A 15,928-nucleotide genomic window follows, 5' to 3' on the forward strand; every position below is an offset into this window, starting at 1 on the left:
ACGAACGAGTCTGTAACTTTCAGACTGTTGATCCATTTTTATCTGAACTTGAAGAGACTTCTGTCAACAGAATTTAAATTACGCATTAGGTTTTTTTACTGGCCTTTAGGGGTTTGGCAGTCTCTTTTTGCTGTAAAAGTCCTTTTAACGTTTTTCAGTTTAGTTTCTGCTCTTGGAATAAGCTCCAAAACTAGAATTCATATCTGAGGTTAGGTTGGACATGGTAAGTGCAGTTGGCACAACTCCCCACACTTTTAGAACTTAAAATTCAAGAATAACTACTCTATCGAGGATTACTAGTTAATATTCATTTTCTTACTAGGACAAATAAGCACTTGGAATGACACTATCCTTATATTCTACAGATGAAATTATGCTTTTAGCAAAGCTAATCAATGGCATAGGTTGCTTAGTATATAAATATCTACACAAAGAACCAGTCTCGTTGTCTGTCATATTTTTAAATGTATGTAATCCTCTTTGACTTAAAATTGGAGACCAGTAATTTTGAAAAACATATACCATTTATTAAAACTATATTTAGATGGACTCTCCAGCCCATAATATATGTAGGCTTATAAAGTTAGTCTGAATTTTCTGCATGCAGTGTAATTTGTAACTGTATGTGCAGTGTTCTGAAAGATTCCATGCTGATAATTGTTTTCTTCTGTGAAAATTGTGTCTTAAGGTAAAGATTTATTTAATTAAACTTTACATTTGAGCTGACTGCTGGCATGACATCACTTGTGACGCCAGCAGTAGAGGATTCCAATGTCCAATAAAAAACATCTGAAGTAAACCCACCGCAACAGTTATTTCCCTCTTCTGATTATTTTAACATTCTTACTCCTAAGGGAGTTCTGTGCCACTGTGCATGCGCAGAATTTATGTCCCCCACAGATTTCTTTGCTTCCCCGCAGAAAAATGACTTTCTGATGGGGAAGCAAAGGGAAGCCGTAAGAGCGGTCATACGACACTCCTCAGCAGTATGTTTCGGGTGCCCAGGGCAGCTGGCAGAGAGGTAAATCACTGTGGAGCAGGGGGCAGGACTGGAGAAGACCTGGCTGGTGGCTCCTATCCTGCACCGGGCTCACCTCCTAGTCCCAGCTGGGCTAGGAAGGACGGGACTTCCTCTTCCCCTGCATGGATCTGGGGCCATGTCAGACCCACCACCAGATTTCTCTCCTAGCTGTAGGAAGCTCTGCAAACTCTCTTCTCCCCGCCCCCCCCGCACCCCAAATCCCCTTGCCTTCCTGTACCCATCGCTCCTCAGCTGCAGGGGGAGGGATCACTGTAAAGGGAGCTGCTCCCACATCCACCAAACCCCCATGCATTCAGACCCCCTCGTACCCAGACCCTCCCGCCGAGCCTCATCCCCTCGCACCCAGAACCCCCTCTCCCCTCCGATGAGCCCCACTCCCCTTGCATCTGGACCACCCCGACAAGCCACCCGGATCCCCACCCTATCGAATCCCAACCATCTATGCCTCACACACCCAGACACCCTCCCCCCCACTGAGCCCCAGCCTCCTTCACCTGGACTGCCCTGCAGAGTCCCATTATCATTGCACCCAGAACCCCCCAATAAGCCCCTGTGCATCCAGATTCCGCACTGAGTTGCCCTCACCCAGATTGCCCCACACAGAGCCCTCTCAACCCAAACCTGGATCTCCCCTCCCCTCCCACTAAGCCCCTCGACACTTAGGCTCAGCAATGCAGGATCCGTCTGCCCATACCTGGTGCACCTGGCACAGCGCAAGGGCCCAGAAGTGTTTCTGGGGCAGGCCCAGCCCTTGCGCTGTGTTAGGGGGGTGCAGCCTCTCTGCTGAGTCCATGTCCTACATCCATGAATGCTGGCTTGAGGCTTTCTCCCATCTCTGTGCAGCCAATGGCCTGTGCTCCCCAATGCCATACTGGAGCCTCTATATTTGACAAATATGACACACAAAATTGTGTGCAGAATTTTTAATTTTTTGGTGCAGAATGCTCTCAGGAGTAAATTGTTCTGCAGTTTGGTTTCCATCATCCACATTCAAAGTGATGCTCGCTCTTTCACACTTTATCGCTTCAATGATAGGTTAAAACTGTGCTGCATTTCACTGTTTGGAAGAGGATTTATATCTTTTTTTTCCAGTGTCAGCCCCATAGCAAGCTGATGCAATGTTCTTAGCTTACATTTTTTGCAGTTGTAACTATGCCAGATGTTTTACCATCCCAGTACAAAGGTGCTCATACGGGTTATACAAAATGTTCATACCATATCTATGCTATGACAAACATGCATTTAAAGGTATCTGTAATCTCAAAGATTGTGAGATAATTTGGAACAAATGCCTTTCCTTTTAGCTGTCTCTTCAGGGATTTCACCAAAACTTCCTTTGGCTTCTGCCTGTTTGCCCAGAGAAAAATTTGTGGTTGTGACAATGAGTCTCAAATCCTCCTTTTTTCTGGGGCAGCACAAGAGAAGAATAAAACAGTTTGAAAGAAAATGATTCTAATCAGTGTCCTGATAATTACAGAAACATAAACTGCAAATAGATTACTCAGAACCTGAGGGCTTTTCTCGTTTTGGTGGCTTTCATACTTTGGTGTTAAAAATTGTTGCCTAAAATTAGGCTTCTAAATAAGTGGCCTGAAAATAAGTGTGGGTTTATGAACGTAACTAAAGGCCCCCATTTAAAAAAAAATCTTGTTCAAATTGTTTCTCAATTTACTGTACATGAGGCTTTTTATTCTCAATCTTTTCTTCCTAAATCTGTAACTCCTATATGCCTGTTTTCCTTTTTAAAGCTGTAGCTGCCTTAAGACAGGGAAAGTTTTGACCTCTGTTCAGTTATTCTGTGCCTTGATATTTAAATTATAGTACTATATGAAATAGTAAGTAAAATAAAAGTTCCAGTGACTTTCAAATATCCCTATCAATATGTTTGTTTATTGGATTTGAAATTCCAGCCTTTATTATCTGAAGAACAGTTGACACCAGAGCTATGTTACGTATAAAATGCTTAAGGGGCTATTTTAAAATAAACTTTTAACTGCTTCTCTCCCCCCCTTCAAATAAGGCTTCAGTTTTCATTAGATACAACACTGAGCTTGCAACTCAGTCTCTTCATGGCAACTTACTGTGGATGTAACTGTTGGCGTTTCTTGAAAATCAGGCCCTAATGACCTTTCTGAGCTGCATGTTGCTAGTGGTGGCCTTCCTGAAGGAAGATGTTGCTTGTGATGTTAAGCATTTTGGTCAATCTGCTGAGTCAAAGGGAGATTATAAACTGACTTCACATGGCTTCAGTGTGGTTGTATCATTGAAAAGAACACTTAAAGCAGCCTAGCTTCAAGAGTGTTCTTTAGCCTTCCATTATCTACGTTTTGTTATTGTCTCTTGCTTTCATCTGCTCATTGTTATTCAAGCAGGATTCTAGTGCATTAATGTTCTGTTTTCTTGCAAGAAGGGAGCAGTCAAAGAAATCAGCAACGTGTGTGTATTTGGCCAGTTGCCCAGCAGAGAAGTTGGAGTTTCATCAATCCTTGTTAGAGACTGACTTGATTTATTTTTTGGTTTGCTTGTTTCCAGATTCAGGAGGACCAATTATAATGTTTGATTTCATTAAGGAGTGAATGTTTGGTGTATAATTTTTTTTTTTTTGTCATGAACATTATAAGGATAAAAATTGATTTACAAGCTCTTAACTTGTGAACTGTAGCTAGTCAGTGTCACAAGTGACCCTCCCCCCTTCCTTTGCAGCAAAATGAACAGTATTAGCATTGAGCTTTGAAGTGTTCCTCCTAATATAAATCCTTATAGCACAAGGCTGAGCAAAATGGATAATGTTCCCTTTCTTTTTTTTTTTTTTAAAATTGAGAATTCTTTCACTAAAGAAGCTGTATTTAAAAAGTGTTGCCAAAACACATGCAAAGAAGTTGGATCTACAGTCAAAACCATGCTGTTGCAGCATATTGTGAATGCTGGGTAGACACTGTGGTCTGGCCCCCATTCAAATATCAAGAAATTATTATGTTGCACTTAGGTTCCTACCAGAGAGCTTTGTGAATAGAGTCAGACCATTATGGTAATTTTAGTAATGAGCCAGGTCTATCAGATTACATGTAGCAAATATTTAAAGCAATATGCTCTCTTGATGAGTGTAATGTTCCCATGTGTATAGATATATAGATATTTTAACTAGTAAATACTGCTATTTTGGCCACTAACAAACAATTGGCAGAAGTAGGGGTAGCTCGTAGACTACTTCAAGGGTTCAGTAAGCATTGACAGTGTAGCTCTTGCTTAACTATAAATAGGCATTATCTGAAATTGGAATAGAATCCACTAAAATTGGAACTGAAAAATGATTTAGGCCTGTATAAAAAGGTTACAACAACTTTAAGACTGTTTGTTTGTTTTTTCACATTTTTATAGTTTATAATTTATCTGAATATTGGTGTTGCCTCCTCAACTGGTGCGTAAAATGGAAATATAGTTCTTAGAGAATTTTAAATGTATAAAATTTAGTTCACTTTGGGAATAGTAACCTGGCTAAATATCTTGTAACTTGTTCCAGTTTAACTGGTCATATTTGGTCCTTATACATTTTTATATGGTGTTTGCAATATATATTGCAGACGTGTACATGCTGTATATGTAATAAACACTGTTTGGATGAGGAGTTCTCAAATGTTCCTAGTGTGCACTATATATTAATAGCGTCTTGTGAACCATCTCCTCTTCCATATGCAATTGTGTGCACCATATCCCTTCCCATTTGCTGTAAAATCTCCCCATAACATGTAACTTGACACCTTGGAGTCAAATGATATCAATATTAGGGTTACCATATCTGAACTTTCAAAAAAGAGGACACTCCATTGGGGGGGTAGCCCCGCCCCCTAGCCACTCCCTCCCACTTCCCGCCCCCCGACAGCCCTCCCAGAACCTCCGACCCATCTAACCCCCCCTGCTCCCTGTCCCTGACTGTCCCAACCCCTCTCCACACCCCTGCCCCCCCGGACAGCCCCCCCCAGAACCCTCGACCCATCCAACCCCCCCCACTCCCTGTCCCCTGACTGCCCCCCTTCTCCAACTCCCCGGCCCCCTTACCGTGCCGCTTGGCTTAGAGCAGGTGTCTGGCTCCGCGCCCCAAGGAGCGCCCCGCCCGAGCGCTGCTGAGCGCCATGCTGAGGCTGTGGAGGAGCCCTCCTAAAAATTAGATTTAAAAAAATAAAAATTGGGGCTTCTTTTTATTTGCCATCTGTGGGTGTGTTTTTATTTTTGATGATTTTTTTTTTTTTATCCTTTAGAAAACACTTGGTCCATGTTTTCACTGAAGCCATTAGGGCTAGAAAATTTTCTAAATGAAAGCTGAGATTCTTGTGTAATCACTTGAGTCCAGGAGCTGGGGCTTAAACAAAAACAAACCCCTCCAAATCTAAATATCATGAGACTTGCAATAAAATTTTGAGTTGGCAACACTGTTTTTCTTTTATAATGCCTTCTTCTGAAAAGCAGTTTTCAAAGTAGAAAATTGTGGTATCCAAGTCCATAGCTATCACAAGATAGTCGTAGAGATGATGTTTTATTGACTTGTGTGAGCACAATATTTCCCTACAGTATTAAAACTATGGGAATGGAACTTGCAGGCTTTTTGGAGTAGCGAGTTCTCTTTGTGCTCTAACCATCATAATTGGGATGTGGATATCTGTGTATGCGAATAACTTTTATAATTAATATTATACTTTGTGAGATCAGAATAATGCTGACTGTGAGATGTTCTCTGAGAGAGTTGCTGAATAAAATAATACCAAAATAGTATTTATCTAGAAGTGTAGTCAGCAAACTATTGCTTAAAAGCAAGCCGCTAAGTAACAATTAGGTAACTGTCTAGCCATTATGAATCTGCTGTGATTCATAATGGCTAGAATTTTATACATGTTCTGAAAGCTACACTAAATCTTATTTTTCAAAAAAGAGTCCTGCAAAGTCTACTCACCTTTCATAGCAAGGTCAGTACAAATACCTAGATGGAAAGTGTTTTCTCTGGTTCTGAAAAGAATCTGGCTTCTTTTTAAGTTGCTTCTGTACTTGCTTTTTATCAGACTTAGTTGAATAAGAAGATTTGTGAGGCAGTCCCTGGGATTTTAGATGTTTATATCAACCAGTGCTGCTGTCCCTCCAAGAAACTTCACATATGTGAACTTAACCAAGTTGCAAATGCATTATGTGAATAATAATTAATATGGGATTTTCTTTTTCAGCCCTTTTTCCAGCTTGTAAAATTACGGAAACTTGGACTCAGTGATAATGAAATTCAACGGCTCCCTCCAGAAATAGCAAACTTTATGCAGCTGGTGGAACTTGATTTGTCTCGAAATGGTAAGCTAGAGTATTCACAGACTTGTTTGGTTCTGCTCTATTTATTGTACACAGGAGAACCTCCGAGTTACAAATGCCTCAGGAATAGAGGTTGTTCAAAACTCTGAAATGTTCGTAACTCTGAACAAAACGTTGCGGTTCTTTCAAAAGTTTACAACTGAACTTTGATTTAATACAGCTTTGAAACTTTACTATGCAGAAGAAAAATGCTGCTTTTAACCATTTTAATGTAAATAAAACAAGTACAGAAACAGTTTCCTTACCTTGTCAAATCTTTTTTTTAAAAAACTTTCCGTTTTGTTTTTTTAAGTAGTTTACATTTAACACCGTACTGTACTTGGTTTTTTGTTGTTGCTTCCCCCCCCCCCCCCCCCCTGTTTCTGCTGCTGCCTGATTGCGTACTTCCAGGTCCAAATGAAGCGTGTGGTTGACCAGTCAGTTTGTAACTCTGGTGTTTGTAACTCTGAGGTTCTACACTGTACTGTGATTCTCAATATGCTACTGGGGTCTTTGTATGGCTCCGAAGCCTCTAAATACCCTACAAAATGTGCTCCTAGATAATGCACAGAGTTTTCTGGAGTGCTAGACTGAGTGTGCTATGCTTCAGTGCTAAGGGGAACTAGCAGTAGAACTATAGCATTAGAGTTCTATTCTTTTTTCTACCCATTCCTTTCAGAAAGGTTAAATACCGCTGGCTGAAGTAAGTGTGTGTGTGTGCGCGCATCCTGTTTTGCTCTCTGTGTGTCTGTTTGGTAAGGTTTTTAAGCACAGTTTATAAATATACACCTAGAAGGCAGAGACCAAAATGAAAGATGTGGGAGAAAGCCCATCGATGTTCAAAGACTATGCCCTGGTTAGATTTCCATTCCATTCCTCATCCTCTTCCGTCTCTCTCCCCCTAATCTTTTGTTGTTGTTCCTCGCTGCAAGTAAAAAGCATACCGTCTGTTGAGTTCTTGCGCTTGCTTCAACTGCTGTTCCTGCTTTTCCAAGCAGTGACAGTGAAATTGGTGTGACTTGTCAGCTTTGTAGCCTGGTGATCCCTTGGTAACTGTGGGAGATGTTTAGGACCTGCAGGGCCCCCTCTCAGCAGCTTGCTGCTCTGATGGATTAGGAGTAGCAAATCAGTGTTTAGGACTGGAGCATGGTCTCTTGTTGCCTGGGCCAGCAAATATCAGGAACACTGCAGAAGCAACACACCAGTCCCCTGGGCAGAGGGGTCGTACTCAGTGATACGCTTCTGGTTTAGTGAAGGAACAAGAGCCAGTTAAGTGCAGAGGCAGTCATGTCTATCCTTTTATATCTGGAGTGTTGCTTCAGGGTATACTCATGAAAATTGCCATGTATGGGGGGGACGGGGACAAAAATGTACCTGAATATAAGGAGAATGAACACTGAAGAGCTAGAGAAGTGAAGTTAAACTGTAAGGGAAATTTGTATTTTGTTTCCATTTGTAGAGTCACCCAACCTTTCCTCTTCTTCCCCACCCACTCATACCTGTGTGAAGGTGTCAGGTGATTGCAGTCTCACCTAACCCCTCCTCTGGACATTCAGTGATGAAATGCAGCCACTTCTGACCCCCATTCCCAAAAGAATTACTGCAAGACTTCCACTGTACTGTATCATTTCATGCATATTCACAAAGCTTTGTAGGAAAAAGGCTGTGTGATTGAGCAGGAATTATCTGGGAGCCAGAAAGAATGCATTCAGTTGGTTAAGAAATTGCATTGTAAAAATGGTGTATATGTCTGTGTGTTAATGCCATTGGCTTTATGTACAGCGTTTGGCTGTGTAGGTCTGCCAAGAGATGGCAACCCTTTAATTCCAAAGGAAACAGTACTTTGGCTCAACTCTGTTTTTTCCCTGCAAATGAATAACTGACTGCAGAAAAACTGATGAAGCAGAGCCATTGAACATTAAGCAGCCTGATTTCACTTGGAAGTTGGCATGAGAGTTCAACTCTAACAAGAATGGATAGTGTGAATGAATGTTTCTGTGTGAAGGGTGGTGGTGGTTATAAAATACTTCCTTGTGCAATAACTTGTGAAGTGATGACTTGGACTAAAGTAGGTTGCAGGAAGCAATTTCTCTTGTACATCCAAGGTCCAGTCTTAATCACTCATTTTATTGTGCTATTTTCTTGTTTTCCAAGTTCATAACCTGAAATGACTGGCTTAACTTTCTTCAGTTTAATACAGTTGCATGTAACTGCTTACAACTTAGTTGCTTTTGTCAATCTAAAAAAACCTTGTGTAAGGATTCTCACAATATTCTAAATATCAGTGTGTTCTGTGAGGTTCCTACTTCTGTTCTTCAGAACAGCTTTACTTAGGAGAGAGAATCTCAACATGCCTAAGGTTCCTCCTACCCAGTGACTCTCTGTTAATCAGTTTTTGCTATTTATGTACTCAGCAAAAACTTCAATCGTGTGTTTCTTTCAGACGTAGAAAAACAGCTCTGCTTGTGAAAACATGACCTGCTGCATGCATAGGGACGTGTGGTGGTGACATCTTAACTCTGGGCACAAGAGATCATTGTTCTGTTCTTGTCCTAGCTGTTTGCTTAGTGCACTAATGGCTTTCATTTCTGACCATCCTACTTCCTTCAGAGATGGAATACTAATACCAGTTCATTAAATTACAGTTACCACCGCTGGCCGTTGTACCGGACTATTCCCCACAGATAAAATGGGATACTCTGAATGTTCTACCACAGGATGAGGTGGAGGAGAATTTACTGAATGAACAGAATGCTTCCATCCTTCTCCTATCATAGAGCTAATGTTTCTTCCTTTCTCCCCACCCTTCAAATGATAAGCTGAGGGAAACTTTACATATCAGATGTATAGACTACAGAATTGCATTGCAAATCGAAAAAGGTGTGTAAAGAGCCAGTGGCATCCCCAGCACCAACAAATATAACTTGCACAATATTTTAAATTCCAAGATATAAGTGAATTGCTACATGCAGGCAACACTTCATCATGCTGTCAGCAGAGTGAGTCTCTCTCTTATGTTGGCACGAAGGGAGGAATGCTACTCAGTGGAAGCTTTGTCAGGGATGGTGAAGATCCATTCCCTGCTGCCTTTGCTCCTTGCTCTTTATTACTCCCCAGAAGTCCCAGCCCTCCTGTGCTTGCCACCCAAGTGCCCGATCTCCTAACTCGATATACATTATACTAGGATTTCTAGGACTGAGGGACATCTTATGCTCCCCATTGAGGTAGCAGCAGCTGAGAAGGAGGAATAATAATAAACTCCAACAAAGGACACATTCAGTACTTCAGAAAAGATGTTTGTGCAAACGTAATCATTGTACATGTGGATTATCCCTGCCTATGGGACTGGAAATTTAGGAAATTTGCACGAGGAATTAAGGTAATGTACATTGGACTGAGTTTACTTCTGAATTAGAGCATCCACACAGGAGTCTAAGGATATGCCTATACTTAAACAGCTACAGCTGCAAGAGGGATTCTCCTGTTAGCACAGGTAATCCACCTCCCCGAGAGGCAGTAACTAAGTTGATGGAAGAATTCTTCCATTGACCTAGTGCTGACTACATCGGAGGTTGGGTGGTCTTAGTTACATCTCTCAGGAGTGTGGATTTTTCACACCCTTGAGAGACGTTGCTATGCCAATATAAGTTCCCATTGTAGACTGGCCCTAATGTGCTTTAAGTAATACACTTTAAATTCACACCTTTAATTCATTTGGTTTAATTTCTTTGTAGACAAGCCTTTAGGATTCTTGAGTTTGACTGACAAAAAGTTGCTCTTCCTGGTGTGGGCAGGGTTTTCAGCTCGGGTAGCTGGCACAGGCCATCTGCTTGGAGGAGACTATGCCTACACCAGAAAAGTTGTGCTGGCATACCTATGCTGGTATAGCTATAATGGCAAAGTGTCCTACATAGATGCAGCTTATATCAGTATACAAGTGCTTTTGCTGGCATAGTTTACACCAGTTCCCCTGAGAGCCATTAACTATGCCTGCAAAGGCTCTCTTAGGGTACGTCTACACTTACTTCCTGGTTCGGCGGCAGGCAATCTATCTTCTGGGATCGATTTATCGCCTCTTGTCTAGAGGCGATAAATTGATCCCGGAAGTGCTCGCCGTCGACGCCGGTACTCCAGCTCGGCGAGAGGAGTATGCGGCATCGACGGGGGAGCCTGCCTGCCGCGTCTGGACCCGCGGTAAGTTCGGACTAAGGTACTTCGAATTCAGCTACGTTATTAATGTAGCTGAATTTGCGTACCTTAGTCCGAAGTGGGGGGTTAGTGTGGACCAGGCCGTACGCTGGTGTGTGTAGACTAGGGGCTGATCTACACTAGAAAATTAGATCGACCCAACTACGTGGCTCAGGGGTGTGAAAAATCCACACTGCTGAGTGACGTACTTAGGTCGACCTAAGTTCCTGTGTAGACAGCATTCAGTTTACAGAAGAATTTTTCCATTAACCTAGCTACCGCCACAGGGGTTCTCGTGTGACTGAATTAACTACAGTGCTGCAGCTGTGTCACTGTAGCGTTTTTCAAGTGTAGACAAGCCCTAAGACTTATAACTAGGGTGACCATAGCTTCCCAAAGAGAAAATGGACACTCCCAGCCACTTGCCTGAGGCCTACCCCCACCGAGGCTGTTGCCTATCGCTGGAACCCTGCTGGCCCCCTCCCCATGCTGGAATGTTGCCTTACCCCCCCCCCCCCCTGCCCGCTCTGTCTTCCTCCCTGGTGCGGGGAGGGGGCTGGCATCTCCACTCGCCCCCACCAAACATTCCTCCCCACTGCACCCCACTTTTTGACACAAGTGGGCATTTGTCCCATTTACTCTTGCCAACTGATCAAGTCAGCAAGAGCAAACGGGACAAATGCCTACTTTTTTGGGGGGGAAGTCTGGATGGCTGGGGCCATGCTTAAAAAAGGGACTGTCCTGGTCAAAATGGGACATATGGTCACCCTACTTATACTGGCATAGCTATGTCTGTTTAAACAAAACAAACAAACAAACAAAACCCCACACGCCTAACCAATATAACTATGCCTGTATAAGTTTTAAATGTAGACCAGGCCTCAGCACTGCTTCTTGCCTCAAAAGCAGCATGGCTTCTGCAGATGCTAGCCCTACCATGACTAACGTGAACTGTTTTAGCATTAACTTCACACTGGCAATGTCTGGGGCTTATAGCAGTGAGGATGATGGCAACTATGCCCTTTTCTATCCTAGCTGTTCACTGTTCCTTGTCAAACAGTAGTTCCTCCATCAACTACTTCAGTCAAACTGAGGGGACGAGAATTTACCCATCTTAGGGCTTGGCTACACTTGCAGCTGTAGAGCGCTTTGGGTTAAACCAGCCTTCGGAGAGCGCACTAGGGAAAGCGCTCCAGTCTGTCCACACTGACAGCTGCAAGTGCACTGGTGTGGCCACATTTGCGGCATTTGCAGCGGCATTGGGAACAGTGGATTATGGGCAGCTATCCCAGCGTTCAAGTGGCTGCAACGTGCTTTTCAAATGAGTGTGTTGTTCGTATGTGGGGGGAGAGAGAGAGTGGGTTTTTGGAGTGCTGAGAGTGTGTCAGCACGCTATCTTGTAAGCTCAGATCCCCCTAACCCCCCTACCCCCCCCCTCTCTCTCACTCAGTAAATGTTTGCTTTGCCCCGTTGCAGATAAGCAGCCACTGTCTGAAACGGAGCTCTGAAAAGGCACTTCCGCATTCCTCAGCCATTTCACAACAAAGAGAAGAGAGGCCACCTGACTTAAGGGGATTATGGGACATTTCCGGAGGTCACTTAGAGCGCTGTAACATAACTCCTCATTCACACTGGCCCTGGGGTGTCTCAGCCAATACGCAACAGCCGTTATCCCTCTCGTGGAGGTGGAGTACCAGGAGTGCTCTAGCCAAGGAGTCAGAGCGCTCTACGTGCCTTGCCAGTGTGGATGGGGAGTAAGGTAGAGCGCTCTGGGAGGCTTTATTGCGGTATAAAGTGCCAGTGTAGCCAAGCCTCTAATTTCTAGAGTGCTCGTGTGTTCGCATGATTGAGGTGCAAAAAGCTGATGGCCTGAGGGCTGTTTCTTCTCTTGTGGGAAATAATAATAATAATATATGGAGATATCCTATCTCCTAGAACTGGAAGGGACCCTGAAAGGTCATCAAGTCCAGCCCCCTGCCTTCACTAGCAGGACCAAGTACTGATTTTGCCCTAGATCCCTAAGTGGTCCCCTCAAGGATTGAACTCACAACCCTGGGTTTAGCTGGCCAATGATCAAACCACTGAGCTATCTGGTACGCTGTCACTTCTGTGTATGAACTATTCTCATGCAACTGAAGTTCCTTCCCATTACATGTGAAATAAGAAAGCTACCTTCACCTGAGGATCAATTCTAGGGTCCCATTATTAGGGGAGTTTTTTGTAAAGTAGAATTTGGCTAAAAAGCCAGCATTTTGTTGTGCTTTATAATTTATATAAAGGATGAAGTCTCTCCAATTTGCTGCTGTTCCATTGCTTAACATTGGTAGCTTTGTTTGGCCTTTCGGACAATAATTTGGAGCCTTGTGAAGATCATTGCTAGGGGGTAAATGTTCTCTTTGCCCCTCTCCTCCTCTTCAGTAGCACCAGGCCTGCTTCAGCCTGAAATGAAAACAGGACTTGCCTTGCACTCATAGTTGTGGAATATAAATATTATCTTTCTTCTAATGAAATAAAGTTTTTCTTTTAGAATTCCTTAGGGGCTGTCCTGCAACTATTGTCTTGCTGCCTTTTCATTCTGGCCTTGTTTCTTCTCTCCTACTCCCCTTGTATTTCTGTACCATTATATTTCTGTCTGCTGTTGTAGATTACTTTCTTTGCTGGGATGGTCCCTGAATCTGTTGTGTACAGACTGCTGTGTGGAGTGACCCTCTAACTTAAGCTTCTTTTTCGAGGCATGTCCCTGTGGGTGCTCCGCTTCAGGTGATTGTGCATCCCTGCACCTTTGGTTGGAGAATTTCAGCAGCAGTGCTTGTCTGGTTTGCAAATGTGCTCTCCCCATCTTGTACCATTGTCAGCACCTAACTAGTGCTGCGCAACTTGACCCCCCCCCCCCCCCCAGTTCCTTCTCAGCTGTCCTCTGCCTGAGATGGATCTCCCAGCAGTGTTAAAACCGATAACTATACTTAATGTTTAGAACAGTCTTTTAGAGTGGTCTTAAGTACCCTAGTTAGGCTTACTTATCCCTTTCTCCCTGTTTATTTTCTTAAAAAAACAAACCAAACCTTTTTTTCCTCTCCCCTTTCTTCCAAGTTTGTATATCCCTTAGTATAGTTTGTGTTCACTGTTAGGATCAAACCACTATAATTTGAATCATGCCTGGTTCACTGGACGTCAAATGCTGCCTTTCCTGGCGGGAGGTGATCCCAGTCTCAGATGGACACTCAGTACCTCTGGCGCCTAGGTGAGAGACACGTCCCACAGAAGTGCTCTCTCTGCACTAGCTTAAAACCTTGTGTCAGGAAGGACGGAGACCTATGTCTCAAACTTCTATTAATGGAGAAGTCTCTGTGCCTGGCATCCGATCCTGGTCCACAGAATCCCTCTGGATTATAGTCTCCAGCAACTTCACTCTTCTCACAGTGGAAAGCTTCCTCCTCCAAAAAGGTAGTGAGGAAAAGAGCATTGACTTCCTCCCCTAAAGAGCTTCCGAAAAAGAAGTGGTCTCTGGCCCGCTCCATACCCTTGGTACCAACTGCACTGCAGCTGAGTACTTACAAGCCACAGCGTACCATGAAAGCGGGCAGGCTCGGCGTCAAGGGGCAAACAGACACCTACCTCCTCTGCTACGGCATAGACAGAGCTGCCTAAAGATACGGCACCACTTCCTGTCCCAATAGTGCAGAGCGCTCAGATGTCAGCACTGACAGCCACAATTGCAACAGCATCGTTGGCGCTGACCACCTCAGTACTGAAATCATTGGCACTGCACCATTTTCTACACCACAAGGACCTACTTGTTTCATTGACGCCAGAATCACCTCTCTTCGGTACCAATGTTTCTCCAGCATGTTCGGCACCATGTCATCCCATTTCATCTTTGGCCCCTCCATTTTCCAGTGAGGAGGAAGATGAGGAGGAGGGTGCCTTCTGCTGTGAGGAGGATGGCACCACCTATGCCATTCCCCACTCAGTGGGCCTACTGGGACCCCTAGGGACTATATAGGAGACAGTACCCCAGGCCCCTGAGACCCCCCAGGGAGAGGATTAGATTTCCCCCACCATCCTCAATGACTGCACCATCAGAGCCCCTTGAAGAAAGCTTTGAAGAACAGGAGGCGACCCTGGAATAGGACACGACACGGCAACTAACATTTCTTCTTCTTCTTCCCAGAAGAGGCCATAATGCCACCACCACCCACATTTCCAAGAGCTCTTTAAAAGAATCACTGATTCCCTAGAGATCCCTCTAGAGGAGGTCCCAGAGTTCCAACACACATTACTGGACATTTTCCAAGCGTTCTCTTCATCGAAAATTGCGCTTCTGATAAACAACACTCATGGAGTTGGCTAAAAACATGGCAGACCCCGGCTATGATACTGCCTACTTCCGAGAGAGTGGATAAAAAGTAGTGTCCCCTCCAAGGAAATGGACTTTTTATTTTCTCACCCCACATCAAATTCCTTAGTGGTTGATGCCATCAACCAATGAGACAGGCAGCACCAATCCAGATCCACTTTGAATGACAAAGAGTAAAAACAGTTAGACCTCTTTGGCTGCAAGGCCTATTCATCAGCCACTCTTCAATTTCGGATCGCCAGTTATGCTGCTCTAATGGCAAAATATAACCACACAAACTATTCCAAACTCTGATTTTATTGACATAATTCCATAAGACAAAAGAGATCAATTTAAAGCCATAATTTCAGAGGGCCAACTCCCAGTTAAACCACCTAACAGGCATCTTTAGATGCGGCTGACCCAGCGGCAGACTCCATGGCCACTGTCCTAGTTATGCATCAAGTTTCGTGGCTTCACTTGTCTGGCTTCCCAAAAGAAATACTATCCACAGTGGAAGACCTTCCATTTGATGACCAGAAGCTGTTTGCAGCAAAGACTGATGAGTCCCTTCACACCATGAAGGCCTCTCTGGTGACTCTTCGCTTCCTTGATATATACACACGTGCATCAAAAAGAAAACAGGGTAAATACTATGCCACCCATTGTACAAGGTCTGTCCCATATGCCCAACAACAGAGGAAATATGATAGGCACAGATAGACCTCCAAAGCATCAACCACCCTGAGCTCAATCATTAGCATCCCACCAATCCTCTGAAAAACAACAATTTTGAGGGTTTGGTCGAAGGCTTGAGAGACCTCCCCCATTCCTCAGTGCTGACGCCATCACTGGCCAGCCCCCATTTTATTTAGCGTGGCAATCCATCACCATGGACAAATGGGTTCTAGAAATAATTTATTCAGGCTATGTGATACTGTTCATCTCCATCCCACCCACTTTCCCTCCCTGTACCTCTTCAGGGACCCCTCTCACGAACACCTTATACGGCAAGAAGTAAGCCACCTCCTACATCT

The 15,928-nt window shown here is 43.8% G+C and overlaps 1 protein-coding gene across 1 annotated transcript in view; it reads left to right on the top strand.

Annotated features, from left to right (window-relative positions):
• Positions 1-15,928, top strand: part of LRRC1 (leucine rich repeat containing 1) — a 121,967-nt gene that overhangs the window by 16,755 nt on the left and 89,284 nt on the right. The window contains exon 2 of the mRNA XM_065401732.1: positions 6,253-6,370. Within this exon, the coding sequence (XP_065257804.1) occupies positions 6,253-6,370 (118 nt within the window). The remainder of the gene's footprint in view (positions 1-6,252; positions 6,371-15,928) is intronic.

The sequence above is a fragment of the Emys orbicularis genome, chromosome 3, assembly GCF_028017835.1.
Source record: "Emys orbicularis isolate rEmyOrb1 chromosome 3, rEmyOrb1.hap1, whole genome shotgun sequence".
Taxonomy (NCBI): Eukaryota; Metazoa; Chordata; order Testudines; family Emydidae; genus Emys; species Emys orbicularis.